At 38.1% G+C, this 16249-nt stretch overlaps 1 protein-coding gene across 4 annotated transcripts in view; it reads left to right on the top strand.

The window, feature by feature from the left end:
* The window catches only part of LOC132822892 (nuclear receptor coactivator 5-like), a 36408-nt gene that overhangs the window by 2962 nt on the left and 17197 nt on the right, over nt 1-16249 (top strand). The window contains exons 2-5 of one of the 4 annotated variants that reach the window (XM_060836281.1): nt 928-1137; nt 8803-8910; nt 9598-9664; nt 11698-11838. In XM_060836281.1, the coding sequence (XP_060692264.1) occupies nt 945-1137; nt 8803-8910; nt 9598-9664; nt 11698-11838 (509 nt within the window). In that variant the 5' untranslated portion in view covers nt 928-944. Of the gene's footprint in view, nt 1-927; nt 1138-1458; nt 1493-8802; nt 8911-9597; nt 9665-11697; nt 11839-16249 lie in introns of those variants that run through there. The other 3 variants (XM_060836283.1, XM_060836282.1, XM_060836284.1) reach the window with 3 other exon arrangements.

Raw genomic sequence — 16249 nt, forward strand, 5'->3', positions numbered from 1 at the left:
ATCGAGGGCAATGCAGTATGAGGCAGTTTTTAACATGGTAACTTGAATATGATTTCTGAAGTAGTACAAAGCTTTAAATCCGTTTGGTCTTTATGTATTTTAATTTGAACAGCATTCTTAGAACAGCAGAATTGTACTCCGCATTTGCTTGTGCAAGCTACTTTGAATACCTCCTGTTAAATATCAAACACGAGTTCATGAATATAAATTTCTTGCAAATTTTGTCAATTTATAATATTGCTTTTGTGTAAAAATTTATAATGTGAGCTCCAAACGTGCAGTAATTTGTGTCCTCAATAGAAATGAATACACTCGTGGCTATAATGGTGAACCATAGCAATCTAACTGGCGGATTTACGTTGTCTTCATTTTTCAAGAGGTTTTTTTATATAAAGGCTGTCCATCAAAGGTAATGCCAGATCATGGGTTTGTATGTTGTTTTACATATAACCTGACAATCTGCAACCTTAGCTGGACTCCAAAAATGGATTGCAATAACTTACACTTATTTAGTTTTCTACCTTTAGCTAACTGCGAACTGATTTTAATACAATTGAATAGTCACTGACCTTTTAACAGTTTTATGATACCCAAGGATCAGATTTTTCAGGAAAGCTGGCATGTACAACTGTTTTGAAAACAACATATAGGAGTCTTGCATAATTTAGTTACTGTGAAAAATATTTACTTGATTTTTGTAAATATTTATCAGAAGTTACAGTTGGGATTTTGTTAGCTACCTACTGACTACAATGAAATGTAGGGAACAATTATTCACTTTTCAAAAACGTTAATGTGGTAGTTCTTAATTACTAAAAGTGTCATCTAATCTGTAAGTTGCAGGGCACTTTTTGGTAACTACTTCCCCCTCAGTTTCAAAATCTAATGCACATGGCAATTTTCTCTCTTTTGTTTCACGTGGTAAAGCACGTAAAGGATTCTAAATGATGTCCCGGAGACGAAGCAGAAGTCCATCTCGAGAACGCCGAATGCGTGGAGACCGTGGTGCAAGTAACAAGACTGACAGTGCTGATCCTCGAGATCTTGAGAGGCGCATTTTTGTTGGAAATTTGCCCACTGATTCCATGGTGAGAAAGGATTTGGAAGATATGTTCATTAAATACGGCAAGATAAATGGTTAGTATCTGGAAACCTTAGACGTTCCATCTGAGTCTAGTACTTGATTTTTAATGTCCTACCTGTTACTACTTCAAAGGTATGTTGCCACAATTTCAGAGTTGAACTATTATACCTTCGTCATACTGTTCGATGCCATTTGCTCCCAAGAAGTTTGCAACGGTTCCAATTGGAAGGCACCAAGACTGAGAGAACTTCTGACCCAATAGATTGGGTGGAGCAATATGCTAAAACAATTGGAAGCATTGGTTTGTTCACCTCTGCTGCCTGCACATCTCTGAATTTCCACTGCATGTAGTGGACACTTTGTAAAACTTGTAAGAGCAGTGTGTTTAAATGGATTTATCTAGAAGAGGTAAGTTTGGTTCTTTTGAAGTTTATGTACCACACCATGATGCACGATATGTCATGGGTTTGGCCATTTTTGCCCAAAATAAGATTAATTATCTTTGGAATTAGGGTGTGCAGGAAGATGACTGGGTTCTTGCATATGACCTGCAGGTTTCTTATCTGCTTGCTGCAATGAAATTCAACAATGAATTTTGCTGTGCGGGCACAGCCAGTAGAATGTTCACATGTTGTGATATTTATTTTTGCCTGTTTACTGTTACTGTTCCATGTTATTGTCACATAAGTACTGCTGGGAGAATGTGTATACAGGGGAACCTTGATTCATACAAAGGACACTGACAGACAGCTCGGTTAATCAAATTCTGGATAATTGTTTAGCCGAACATTAGGACCATGCATTCTTGTTGGATAATCGATGTTCCTCTATACTGTTAATTTTCTATGTGGTTTGCATTCTGAGTCATTTTCAACATGCAAATTTGCATTCTGATGTGAATTGACTTAATTCAGCATGTTCCTTTCTCATTGAATTGCAAATTTGCTTTTTGTCATAGAGAATTTAAGGAGTAGGTCGTTGATTTACTCAGGCTGAAAACACCTTCCAATATGACCACACTTGTCAAAATTTAAACATGTCACTGAAAACAAACTTAGTGTTACAAAACCTGACCTTGGGTACTTTTCATCTTTAATTCTCCTCTTGTTTGGAGATGGTGCTCTTTTGTCAAGGAATACCACATTTTTACTAATTTGAGGAAGGAGACTGTAATTTACAATTTTTACAGGTTTTGTAGCTTGAATTATCTTTCCCTTTGGAATTCTCCTATATCATTGATTTAATGGCTTTCATTTGAACCTCGTTAATTAGCAAGGCTAATTGTTTATTTGTGTGAACTAAGTTCTTACGATCGTTTTCTGAAATGCTAGACAGAGTTATTCATGCAGCTGGGCATAACAAATTACAGTTTCTATTTAAATGTTGTGAACTGAACTAGTGAATTGCTCTATTACTTTAATTCAATATTGTTTGACACTAATGGGTTGTGCATTTGTGAAACTTGGTAGTATCAAGCTTTTTGCTATGATGTCGTTTGAGAGTAGTGCACTGATGTGGGATGTTTAGGAAATGGGTTTCCACTTGGCTGACTTTTAGGTGGATGTCTGTTAAGGAGTTGCCTTGGTTTAGAAGGAAGAAACTGGGAACAACCTGTGATTTCAAGTTGTGGAGAACAATAATTGAACTTGTCATCCTAGCTGATTCTGTTTTGAAGTAATGGATAATTATTTGGGAGCTGACACTGACGAGAATTGAACTGGGCCACTGAAATATGACTGACTACAAGAACAAGTTAGAAAGTGGAAATCTGCAACTAACTTCGCTCACAACCTTTTGGTCCACCACCTCTGAGCGTTACAGTTGTAATGTGATCGCGTGTTTTCTATTTGCTCGGATGAAAGCAATTCCAACATTTGAGAAGCTACACCATCCAGGACAAAATAGCCTGGTTGATCATATCCCCTATTTGCTACTGCCCCATGCATGCTGCATATAAGGTGCAATGCAGCAATGAAGTGTGTAATTCAGGGAATGTTCTCTTTCCATTGGTCTGATTCCATCCCTGATCCAATGTACCAAGCACTATTGAGTTATAGATTCATTGACTTCGTGTCTTGTTCAGTATAGGGGTCATGGTGCCAAGAAAATTGATTAGTCCTTCTGAGTATTCTTTTTACTCTGTAGTTTTCTTCTCAAGCAAACCTGCTGAATATTCCCTGTCTTTACATCTATTTATCCCCTGAATACCACCTGTTGGTCAGATATTTCCATAATGGAATTGGACATTCAGTATCTCGATCTCTTCCATACAACTGCTCAACCTGATGAGGTTTCAAGTGCTGGCCTTTATCTGCCAACTGAAGAGTTGCTTGTTGCTGATTACATATGGCAATGGCAAATCAGAGTTCACTTTGTATTGAACCAGAAGTTTTCGATTAGGCCTATGGTTGCCAAAGTGAAAGAAGATTGTATGATCTGTGACTTTTCAGTATCGCCCCTTCTATTTTTACCAAACTTGGAAACCTTTTGCAAGTTTCAGATGTAATGTATGGGCACTATTCTCCAATTGATCTACTGCAAAACTTTATGGTTAGTGCCTATGACACAAATCTTAAATATAAGGTTTGCAAGTTGAGACAAAATATGGCACGTTTTAGTTTACAGTTGTCTGAACAAAACAGGTTGGACTAGTAGACGGACACGGTCAAGTTAAAGGATGTAAAATACTTAATGAAGTGGTTGTTAAATTAAAACTGTGAAGAAAAGTAATTTTGGAGATCAAATGTTATTTATGTGAAACACATTTGTTTTGATATTTGTCCAGACCTTTTCATGACTGGTTTTCTCAAGCAAAAGATGAAATTTTGTTGACTCCTTGTCTATCCAACTGAAAATTATATTCACTTGGTTTATGTATATTTTATTTGTTTAGTGATTTTTTTTCTTTTCTCTCAGCACCTGAAATCTTGCCTGTAATTATCTACAATTGAAAATGGTTTTGAATATGAATTGATGGGCATAACAATTATGGGATTGTTGATGTTAGGGTTGATGTCTCATTTTGTTCCATGCACTGGAGCTTTAGAAAAGTATCAACTTTTCAGTGACAGCATGTTGCACTTATGGCAACATTTACTGATATCTTCCGAGAATTAACTGTCAGAGCAATTTCTGTAGCAAATATACAGCAAAGAGCACCATACTTCAGCAGTTCTGAACAATGATTTCAAATTAAACTTTGAGCCATTCATGAGGAAATGGTGTATGACCTATAGCATAGCAGGGATGAAGAATTTCTGCCCTTTGGTAGAATACTGGCATGATTGTTAATTCTTCCCAGTTAAAAATTGAAATTTGCAATCCCACTGCTGCTACCTTTCTTGAACAAAAATAATGCAACTTATTCAGCAACTCTATCCCCATGCATTGCTTCTGTTGGCTGTTTAGACTTGTAGAATCCATCAGATTCCCAGTTGCTCTTCTCTTGGCTCAGTGGGGCTGTGTTGAAGACTAGTGGTGATTCTTTTGTTGCAGAGGTTGAGAATATGCCACTTTCTTCAGACCTGGAGTGCACATGAATAGCTTTAGCTCACACTGAAGACGGCTACTGAATAGAGTGTCACAGTCTGAGGATATGGAGTAGACCACTTCTGACTGAGTTTGGTTGAAGAAATTCCTCCTAGAGAGCATTGAGACTGGAAATATCTACCCAAGAAAGTGGTGGATGCGAGTCAGTAAATATTTTCAAGAACTAGATAGGTGTAGTTCTTCAGGCTAATGGGATCAAAGGATGTGGGTGAAAGTGGGAACAGGGTACTGAGTAAGGTGATCAGGCATGATGCTGAATGCCAAAGCAGACTTGAAGGGTCAAATGCCCTAATCTTCCTATTTTCTATGACCCTATGAAGAAATCGCTCCAAGTCCCATGTTGGCCAGATATGCATTTTTGTTTGTGTGCTGTGAAATGGAGGAAGAGTAAGCAACTCCTGTCTCTGGTTTTGCTTATACTTTGGAGTCGCACTGTTTCTGTGTTGGTTCTTGAGATGCTAGTTTATTGTGGTCAATAAGTGGTCCGATCACGTAATTAGATTGCTGGCAATTACAGTTGTCATTTAATTGTTACCAATTTCTACAGCAAAGAACTCAATTGCTTTTACCATTGAGCATGGTTTTGACACAAGTTCCTTCCATCATTTGCGGGTTTCTGTTATGACCTGTAATATTGAAGTTTATTTGGTTTTCCTGAGCAATTTTGCACTGAGAACACTTCTCATCAACCTTTTGATTATCAATTAAAATAGTTAAAGTATAGTTTTACTCAATTCAGACAATGTGTCCTCTGACTTGGGCCTGGGTTTTTTTTTTCTCCAGCTTGTTTGCTCGTGCATAGGTTGTTTATAGTTTGCTGTATACTCTTCATGTTTGTAGTATGATTAAACTGTCTGGTGTTGTACTGCACCGTGAACCATGTTTGCCTAACATGGTATGCCTCTTGTTGATAGTTAATTACTTGTTTATTCCATATAGAAACCAAACTGGCTGTTAATACTGCCACATTCTAAACTGCCTTAGAATCTACCTCTATCCAGGTATTAAGTCTTCTGTCCTAATGCTACTTCACATTTGGTGCAATAATTTTTCTGATTAAGATTTTATATGAAGTTTTTATTGCATCATATTAAGATTCCAAGAAAAATATGAATGACCTTGTACGTAGGCTCTGCTAAATGGTAACAGTAAACTTGTAAAATTTTAGTACTGAAAAAGTCATGAATGGTCATGCTTTCCTAGTTTGGGCTTCATTCTGTACTCTATGTACTGACTATTGATGAGTGAAGTGCTAAGGGCACAGTAATTGATTAGAAATATATTAATCCACTGTCATGACAGTTAGTGGGTAAACCTGACTATCCACTTGAAGTCTGTTTGGGTGACCGAGAAGTTGTTGGTCTGTAGAGAAATGCAACTATGCTATTGTTTCCTGACCCCTTTTTCTACATAATTTTTCTGCTTTATTCTGTAATGTGCACATATCTTCACTCACTCCTTGGAACATGTCATTCATTTTCTAATTTTTGATCACCCATCCTAGTCCTCTGGATCAATTGGTTGGTGGGTGATATTGAAGCAAATTGAAAATTTGTATTTTCTATTTTTGTATGGCATTGTCTAGCATTCTTCAGTTCTTTAAATTTAGAATTGCCACGTTGAGTTTCAACTATAGAATGGTTACAGCACAGAAGTTTGTCATTTGGCCAATGACTCCATACTGGCTGTCTACAAGACTGACTTGCTCAGCCCTTTTCCTCGTTGTCCTACAATCTTTTGAGATAATTCATATTTTTTATTGGAGCACGTGTTGGATTTATGTCTACCACACCTGGGTAGTTCATCTACAATCAGACAGCTAATGGCAAGAAAGGTAGTCTATTTATGTCTTCCCTTTGCCTGTTTTGTATGTTTACCACCTTTTTGTTGTCCTCCGTTTTTGAGTCCTTCTGTCAAAGGATTAGAAAGAAATTTATCAACTGTTCGTGCTGTCTTGATTTGAGTTTTCAAATGCTTGACATGCCCACCCAGAAACATCATGAGCCTCAGTTCAAGGATAGTTGTGCTGTTTCAAAATGGTTTACCTTTCTGCTTTCAAACACACTATTCTAATTGCATTGGCTATCTTCAACTATAATGGCTGTTAGCAGCCACTAGAACCCTCATCCATATTATGCACAAAAGTGTCTTGCCACGTTACAAGGGATATGGTTGGAATGTGAGGCTTTTTGCTTTATTATTCTGTTGGATATCTAGGTTCCCTGCTGCTGCTGACCATTTCGATACATGGTTAAAAATTTTAACTTGAGTGGATTTGGAGGTTTTTGTTTTATTTTTTGATAGTGAACCATCCTTCTGACACTCTAGCATCTGCGTGATGGAAAGAAATACAACTAGTAGCGCGCCGTTTTAAAATCTGTTTAATTTTCAAAGTAAAAGATATTGCATGTTGGATAGTCATACTAGTATTTTTATTAGCTTCTATGTGGATTTTTGGAGATTGGCCTGTGTAAAACAGCACTTCTATTGATGTTAAAATGGCAATGTCTACTAAATAATATCCCGGTGGAATAATTCTTTGTAACCAAACCATCTTCTCAGCTACTTCAGTTTGTCACCTGTGTAACACATTAAGCTAATGTATGACCATATTTGACAATGTTAACTTTATTAACAATTTTTATTTCTGTATTTAAGCTGAGAACTTGTCATAGAGTCGTACAACATGGAAATAGGTCCTTTGATCCTTTTTAGACCAAAATAAACTAGACCACCTGTCTGCGTTTGGTTCATATCTGTCCAAACGTCCTTTTTTTTCATGTATTGATCCAAATGTGTTTTAAATGTACATCTGCTTCTACCACTTCTATTGGCAGTTCATTCCACGCTCTTACCAGTTTGTTAAAAATGTTGCCCCGCATGTCCTTTATAAATCTTTCTCCCCTCATCTTAAAATATGTCCCCTAGTTTTGAACTCCCAACACCCCCCACCTTACAGAAAAGAATTTTGCTATTCACCTTAGCTAAGCCCATCGTGATTTTATAAATGTCAAAGTCACCCCTCACCCTACTATACTCCAGTGTGAAATGTCCCAGCCTATTTTTAGAGCTCAAACCCTCCATTTCCATGGTTTCTCTTTGTGACTCCATTTATGCGTAGAGAGATGAGTTGATTGGCTGAATGCTCATGCATACACAAAGTGCATTTATGGTTTCTCACTGCTGCCGGTGGTGCTTTCTCCTCCCACGTGATCCAGGTAAAAATGAATTGCCATTACAATTCCTGATTTCCTGTTTGGTTGCAGTTTCCTGACTCTGAATTCTGCCCTCCTAATGTTTGTGAACTTTTTATATTAAGAAATGTTTTTGTCACTTTGGATTTTACCCTGACAATTACATACTTATTGAGCTGCTGGCTAGTTTCTTATTTTAAAGCTTATCCTAAATATTTCCTAATATTTAAATGCAAGATGCTGTGGTTAACACGTTTTAATGTGGAATCCAGTTGCCTTTGATCAAAAAGTAGATACCCTGCCATCTCACGTAGTACCTTACTTATTTGATTTTCATTAAATTTTGAGTGGTCTATTGGATATGTTAAAATGAAAAAGTTTGTTCAGGTTTATATGGAATAAACGTGCAGTGGACTGTTTAAATCTAGAAATTGACTGCAATAGGGAGATAAACCAAAAGGTATTCACAATTTTGCATCGAGCTAGAATTGGATCTTGAAAGTTGGAACAAATTGGAATTTATTTAAATGGTACCCATATCGCCATCTTAAAGATGTTCTGCAAATCCCAGTTTACTATCATAAATCACTGACTTGAAGTCTGCTTTTTAATTAGCTAATAGCTGGTTTTTAATTTCAGGAAGTTGTCAAGGTTTTAATAGTAATCATGCTGTTGGTTTTGGTGCCTGGCTTCAGCACAAGGGCGTCACTCTCGTGCAAGTGGCTGATACTTAAGCTGCTGAAGTCGCGACTTTTTTGGAGTTATTTCTTCTGCACAGGAATTTTGTCTGACCATGTGAAGAATTATTGGACTTCAACATCGTTTCTATTGACCTTTTGTGAACTAGACATTGCCAGTTTAACTTGCAAGGGTCAAGGGAAATTATTTTGCTCTGTTGACTGGAGATTTTTGAACATCTGGAATTTTTCCATCCCACAGGTATGTACATTTTCATTAACAACATTAATTTTGCAGCTTTGTCAATGCACCATGGATTTGGGTTTGTGCAGTTTGATCGTGTTGAGGATGCTAAAGCTGCCGTGCAAGGAGAAAAGGAACGAATGTGTAGAGGGTACAGATTAGGTAAGAACTCGAGATAACTGCGAGTGTCTTCAAATGTATATTGTGAATGCATTGGGATTTATGAACCTTTAAAGAATCTTTCTAAAGGAGTGTACTGCTTAACTGTTGACTACGCTCATTTTATTCTGGACTCTTGTGTATTTGTGCATTGGCCCATATTTTCAAATGAATGGAATTGAAAGTGCGCACTTGTATCTTAACACTATTTTGGCATGTTTGGCATCCAAGAATGTTATGCTGTGGTAATCCAGCGTTTATTCTGAATGTGGTAACATTGCACCACTCATTCCGTTCAAACTAATAAATGTTTGGTACATCTGAGAATTTTTATCTTGGAATAAGCAGAGTTTCATTTTCCAGGGATAACTTCTTGCTATCGGTTTTGTTCAAATCTTGGGCGTGAAGATCTGTGATAACTAGTTTACTTTGGCTGTACTGGAGCATTACTTCCTAATTTGCTAATATTCCAAGCTTGTGACAAATGTGCCATTTTCACCAGAAATTTGTATGGTTGAGTACATAATTCAGATGCCAGTTTGTGACTTTTTCTGAAAATCCTGTCTGTAATCAATTTTGTTTATTGCGGTAAAACATTGTTAATAAACATTTACATCAGTCTTTTCAGATATGTTTGCATTCTTAAGTGTATTTTTGTTTTGTACAAATTGGTTGGTTGGTTCTTTTCAGATGTTAATATGGCAGCTGAAAGAAGAAATTCGAATAAAACTACACGGAGACCGAGTCCTCCGAGAAGGTAATAAAATTGTGCATTTTTTTTCACGAAGACAAGACAATGATGGGATGACGCTCGTCTTTTGTTATCAGCATATTAAAGTTCTAAAACTGGCCTGCTTGCTATGGCTATTCTCCATTTGATTGCGATGTAAGTTTTACATTTTAAATGATAGTTAATGTTGTTTACTTCTCGTTTTTCGTAGTGAGTCAGTTGTACATTCTGCAAGTTTATAACAAGTATGTAGCCTTAATACTTGTGTATGTCAACAATGTAATTTAGTTTTTATACAAAATAAAATTTGATGCATTTTGAAATGGATTGCAATTTGCAATGAATTTTCCAAGTATTCTTTTGGGGCATTGACTGTGTCATGTGTCCCAGTGATTCTTATCAGTGTGCTTCTTTTTTACATCACCTCACATCTTGTTTGCTATTGCGTCCATTCACTTTTCATGATTAGGCTTATTAACTATGTTCTAGTTAGGTAAGTATCAGAGGAGAATTAAATGAAGGGAGGACGAAGCTGATATGAAACTGGCAATGATTGCTTGTTGCCTTGATAACCTGATGATACATACTGATACATCCTTCCATTGTTCCTGTCATCTTGAGACGCAGACCGTGATGAAGACTTAAAAGATTAAATTAAAAGCAGATGCCAAATCAATAATTTCAGTTCAGATGAACTGAATCGAACTTCAGTCATCAGTATGGCTTGAAGCAGATCTTATTCTCAAATCTTTGAGAATGCTGAAGCCTATTCTCTACGTTAAAGGATGTAGAAATATCACTGTTGTCCTGCATGCTCCATTTGTCATAGCATGTAGACTCCAACATCAAATATTCTTGGCTACTGGGGTCAACAACGTGGCATGTGAAACTTCCTTGAAAGGAGCGGTTTGAGCAATCCTAGCAGCGTTGGAGTTCTTGTGACACTTTTGTATGTTTTAGTATGTTTCTGTATGTGGATCTTGGAGCCACGTTCTTAATGAGCATCACATTCTCTTTGTAGGGACAAACACACTATTTTTTCCTCTTTCATTTGTATTGTTTCTTTCATCTAAGATATTCAGTTAAAGGTAAGTAACAGTTAAGTGAAATATTTAATTTGGATGTGTATGGAAGTAATGATTAGAAAGTGAATAAAAGAAAAGTCAGCATCTGTATGAAGTTTGTGCAAAGACAGTTTGACATAAGATGAATCTACTGTTGGGGATTAAAAAAAGTTAGGTTAAACAGGATTTTTATTGCCTGTAGAAGCTATAGCTACAGTTCCATCCTGAATTGATTCACCGGGGAGAAAAAACTAAATTTTTAGAAAGACACAATATATTGATGATATGGGAGTGATCTTGATTTCAGTGCGCTCACCTAACCGTGGTTCTTTTTATAGTATTGACATTTTTTATTATGTTTCTTTGGTAATAAAGATTGTCAGATGAGTGATCTGCTGTTAGATGTTACATAATAGAAGACCATTAGTTCATAAAATCTGAAACTTCAGTTGTTTCCAGACCAATCTTTTTATCCACTGTTGAATGATACAGTTCTGAAAGACAGTTTTCAAGATGCATCATAATCAAATATATTAAGAAATCAACGGCATCAAGGATGTGAATTTCTCCTGTTGGATTGTTTCTTGTTTTCTTCATGAGGTGTTTGAAGTATGGAAAGGGATTGGAGGTTAGATTTTACATGATATTTACCACTGTTGAGCAATTAACGGCCACTAAGTTGAAGCATTCACTTTTTTTTTCCAGAGAAATTTCAATCCGTAAACATCGACTCCATTTAATCTGAGTTTGCAAATACATAATCTGTAGTATCGTGTATCTGGAATTAGAAGTTCAAACAAACATTGCCAATTTTTTCATTTCGTTACAGATAGTAGTGGTTCAGGTTTGGAGACTTCTGCCCTGTCTAACATTTCCAATTTGAGAAATCGTACCCTTACTCATTTGATATTGGGAATTTTCAGATTCAGGCTCTACTGATCATGGGTTTTAAAACACAAATAGTAACTTGCACCTTGTTTTATCTGATTTCAATAGGGACCCATTTGCCTTTGGTGATGAACGTGATGTAAGACGTGAACGCTCTCCGCTCAGACCTGCCAGAGATGAACGTGATGCAAGGGATCCCCTATTTGATCGATACAGGGATGCTAGAGACCCTAGGGACCCAACCTACAGGTAAAACTTAGAAATATATCGACTAAGGCAGATTGGCAAACATTGTTTATATAGTTTTCAGCAAGACATTTGACAGGTTCTGCGTGGGGAAACTGGTTAGCAAGTTTAGATTCAGTGGAATTTAGGGAGAGCTAGCTATGTGGATACAAAATTAGCTTTGTATCTTTGTAAGGTAGGAGACATGGTAATGGAGGGTTGTTTTTCAGACTGGAGACCTCTGACTAGTGGTGTGCCACAAGGATTGGTGCTGTGTACAGTGCTGCTGGTCATTTATATAAATGAATTTGATGTGAACATAGGTATAGTTAGTAAGTTTGCAGGTGATACCAAAGTTGGAGGTGAAGTGGACAGTGAAGGTTACCTCCGATTAAAATGGGATCTTGACCAGGTGAGTCATTGGGCCAAGGAGTGGCAGATGGAGTTTAATTTAGATAGGTATGAGATGCATTTTTGGAAGAGCAAATCAGGGTAGGACTTGTACACTTCATGATCAGGTCCTGCAGGGTGTTGCTGAACACCAAGTGTGCATGTTCAAAGTTCCTTGCGGGTGGGGTCTCGGGCAGGTAGGATAGTGAAGAAGGCGTTTAGTATGCTTTTCTTTACTGTTCGGGGCTTGAGTACAAGAGTTGGAAGGTCTTGTTGCGGTTGTGTAGGACATAAGTTAGGCCACTTTTGGAATGCTGCATGCAATTGGTCTCCCTTTGTGAATGTTGAGGATGTTGTGAAACTTGAAAGGGTTCAGAAAAGATTTAAAAGGACGTTCCCAGAGTTGGAGGATTGGAGCTACAGAGAGGGTCTGATTAGGCCGGGGCTATTTTCTTTGGAGTGTTGAAGGTTTATAAAATCCTGAAGGTAGGGGAGCGCAGAGCTCGAGGGCATAGGTTTAAGCTGAGAGGGGAAAGATTTAAAAGGGACCTATTCATGCAGAGGTTGGTGTGTGTATGGAATGAACTACCAGAGGAAGTTGTGGAGGATGGAACAATTACAACATTTTTTAAAGTTGTCTGGATGAGTATATGAATAGGAAATGTTTACAGGGATATGGGCAAAATGCTGGCAAATGAAACTAGATTAATTTAGGATATCTGGTCAGTATGGACAAATTGGAGTGAAGGGTCTGTTTCCATGTTTTGCGATTGTATGACTCCTTTAATAAATATCAAAAAGTTGTTCAAAGTGGATGATTCCTCTCGGGTTAAAATAATTTGAATCTGTTATGAAACATTGGATAGATTATCTTGAGTTCTGTATTTTATTTTATCAGCTTTGATATTTTAAATGTCCTATAGAAAATAACGTGAATAACCACAAGTGCAGCTGTTTATTTTAAAAAAAACAGTTTTAATCATATCGTTCTGTGAGTAGAGAAAACAACCCAAGCTAAGTAGAGAAAATAACCCAAGCTGTACCTTTACTGTCTTGAGAGTGACTAGTCTCTTTTCTGACTCCAAATGGTACCATTTGAATTTTTTGTTGTTGTATTTGGTATTTTATTTTGTACCCTGAAACACCATCTTCTGCAGACTGCTAAACAAGTACAGCTTGTAGATGGTACAAACTTGTGTAATATTTTTGGATCATTGGGATCCCTTCTGGGTCAAAGGTAACCTGTATAAGATGGACTGGTGGCACTGAACTAGATGGCGACCCATACCTTTGTAGGGAGATTTCCTAGAGCTACTCTGGAAGGTTTAAACTAGTCTGGTATGGGGATGACACCCTTAATTGTGATGAGACAAAAGACCGCTTTGAGGCCACAACGCAAGTTAGAGGCACGGCACGAGATGAGGGAAGACTGGATTAAACTGTATTTATTTCAGTGCAAGGGGCTTGACTGGTAAGGTGGATGATCTTGACCACCACCTCAATGTTCTGTGGTTGGAATAATATAAGGGAAGGCAAGATGGAATGAGAGTGTCATTTTGATTTTGGAAGATATCATGGCAGTATTTAAAATATACCTGAGAGATCATCCACTGAGGCTGTATGGGTGAAACTGAGAAAAAAGATCACTTTGATGGAATTGTACTATAGGGCCCCTAATAATCAGTGGGAAATACAGGAGCAAATACACAGGGAGATCACAGCTATAAGAATAATAAGATTGTAATAGCGGGGACTGCCATAGTTTTTTTTTAAGGGAATGGATGAGGAATTTGATGTTGAGGAGATCTTTATGAATCCAAATGTACCTGGTCAAGTGAGAAAAGGAGAAAAACCTGATCTCCACTTGGGGAAAATAAGGCAAGTCAAGTGACTGAGGTGTTAGTGGGAGAGCACTCTGGGGGCAATTTTAAACCTTGTAGAATTATGGAAAAGGATAAGTATGGTCCACAAAGTAAAGGACTAAATTGGGCACAACTAATTTTAATGATATCAGACAGGAACAATGAAAAGGTGATTGAATAGACTGTGTGCAGGTAAAGGGATGTCTGGCAAGTACATAGAACGTTACAGCACAGTACAGGCCCTTTGGCTGCCTGTTGCGCTGACCTTTTGGAACCAATCTGAAACCCATCTAGCCTACACTATTATATTTTCATCCATATATTATCCAATGACCATTTAAATGCCCTCAAAATTGGCAAGTTTACTACTGTTCCATGCCACTACTATTGAGTAGCTACCTCTGACATCTATCTTCTCTGTCTCCTTGTGCTAGCTATCATCATCTGAAGAAAATGGCTCTCACTGTCCACCCTATCATTAATCATCCTGTATGTCTCAATTAAGTAACCTCTCAACCTCCTTCTCTCTAACAAAAACAGCCTTAAGTCCCTCAGCCTTTCCTCAAGACCTTCCCTCATATCCTAGTAAATCTTCCTGAACGCTTTGCGGAGCTTTCATGTCCTCCTTGTAATGCGGTGACCAGAACTGAATGCAGTACTCCAGTTGTGGCTGCACCAGAATTTTGTCCAGCTGCAGCATGCCCTCGTGGCTCTGATATTCAATTCCTCTACCAATAAAAGCTAACACACCATATGCCACAACAACCCTATCAACCTGGATGGCAACTTTCAGGGAACTATGCACATGGACACTGAAATCTCTCTGCTCATCTGCACTATCAAGAATCTTACCATTAGCCCAGTACTCTTTATTCCTGTTGCTTCTTTCAAAGTGAGTCTCATCACTTTTCTGCATTAAACTCAATTTACCACCCGTCTGCCCAGTTCTGCAGCTTATCTATGTCTCTCTGTAACCTGCAACATGCTTCAGCACTGTACCCACTCCAAGTTTTTCAGTTTCCAGAATTGCTAACAGCTCCTTCTTGCATAGTTTAGACTAGATTACTTAGTGTGGAAACAGGCCCTTAGGCCCAACAAGTCCACACCACCCATTCCCCCTACACCCAACACTACGGGCAATTTAGCATGGCCAATTCACCTAACCTGCACATTTTTGGATTGTGGGAGGAAACTGGAGCACCCGGAGGAAACCCACGCAGACATGGGGAGAATATGCAAACTCCACACAGAGTCGCCTGAGGCGGGAATTGAACCCGGGTCTCTGGCGCTGTGATGCAGCAGTGCTAACCACTGCCACCGTGTGAACCAGGATCCCAACCACTTTGAAAGTGAGAGGCTTTCGAATGTGAGATAATGGAAATTTAGAGGCAGCATGTTCCCAATGGTGAGGAGGTAAGGCTGGCAGGAGTAGGGAAGACTGGGAAGCTGGGGTAGAAATTGTGGGTCTTTAGCAGAGACATTTGTATCATCGACAGCCGCTGGTGAAATTCTGGAAGACTGGAGGGTTGCTAATGTGCCATTATGTAAGAAAGGCTGCAGGGAAAAGCCAGGGAACTGCAGACAGGTGAGCCTAATATGAGTGCTGGGTAAGTTGCTAGAGGTGATTCTGAGAGACTGAATCTACGTGCATTTGGAAAGGCAAGGTTTAATTTGGGACAGTCAACATTGCTTTGTGCATGGGAAATCATTCTTCAAGTTGGTTTTTAGTTTTTTGAAGTGATGACGAGAAAGATAGGTGAAGGTAGAGCAATAAATTTTGTATGCATGGAATTTAGCAAGGCCTTTTTACAACGTTCTGCATGGTAGACTGTTTGAGTCAATAATGTTAGATCGCATGGAATTCATGGAAAACTGGACAATTGGATGCAAAATAGGCTTGAAGGCAAGAATAGTGGTGATAAAGGGATTTTTTTTCCGACTGGAGGCCTGTGAACAGTATGCTGTAAGGATTGGTGCTGGGTCTGTTTGTCATTTTATATAAATAATTTGGTTGAGAAAATAGGCACGGTTAATAAGTTTGCAGATCACATCAAAATTGGTGCTATAACATACAGTGAAAAAGGTTATGTAAGATGACGAGATCTTGAGCAATAGGGTCAGTGGACCAAGGAATGGCAAATGGAGTTGCATTTGGATAAATGTAAGATCTTACATTTTGGTAA

This window comes from Hemiscyllium ocellatum, chromosome 15 (assembly GCF_020745735.1).
Source record: "Hemiscyllium ocellatum isolate sHemOce1 chromosome 15, sHemOce1.pat.X.cur, whole genome shotgun sequence".
NCBI lineage: Eukaryota > Metazoa > Chordata > Chondrichthyes > Orectolobiformes > Hemiscylliidae > Hemiscyllium > Hemiscyllium ocellatum.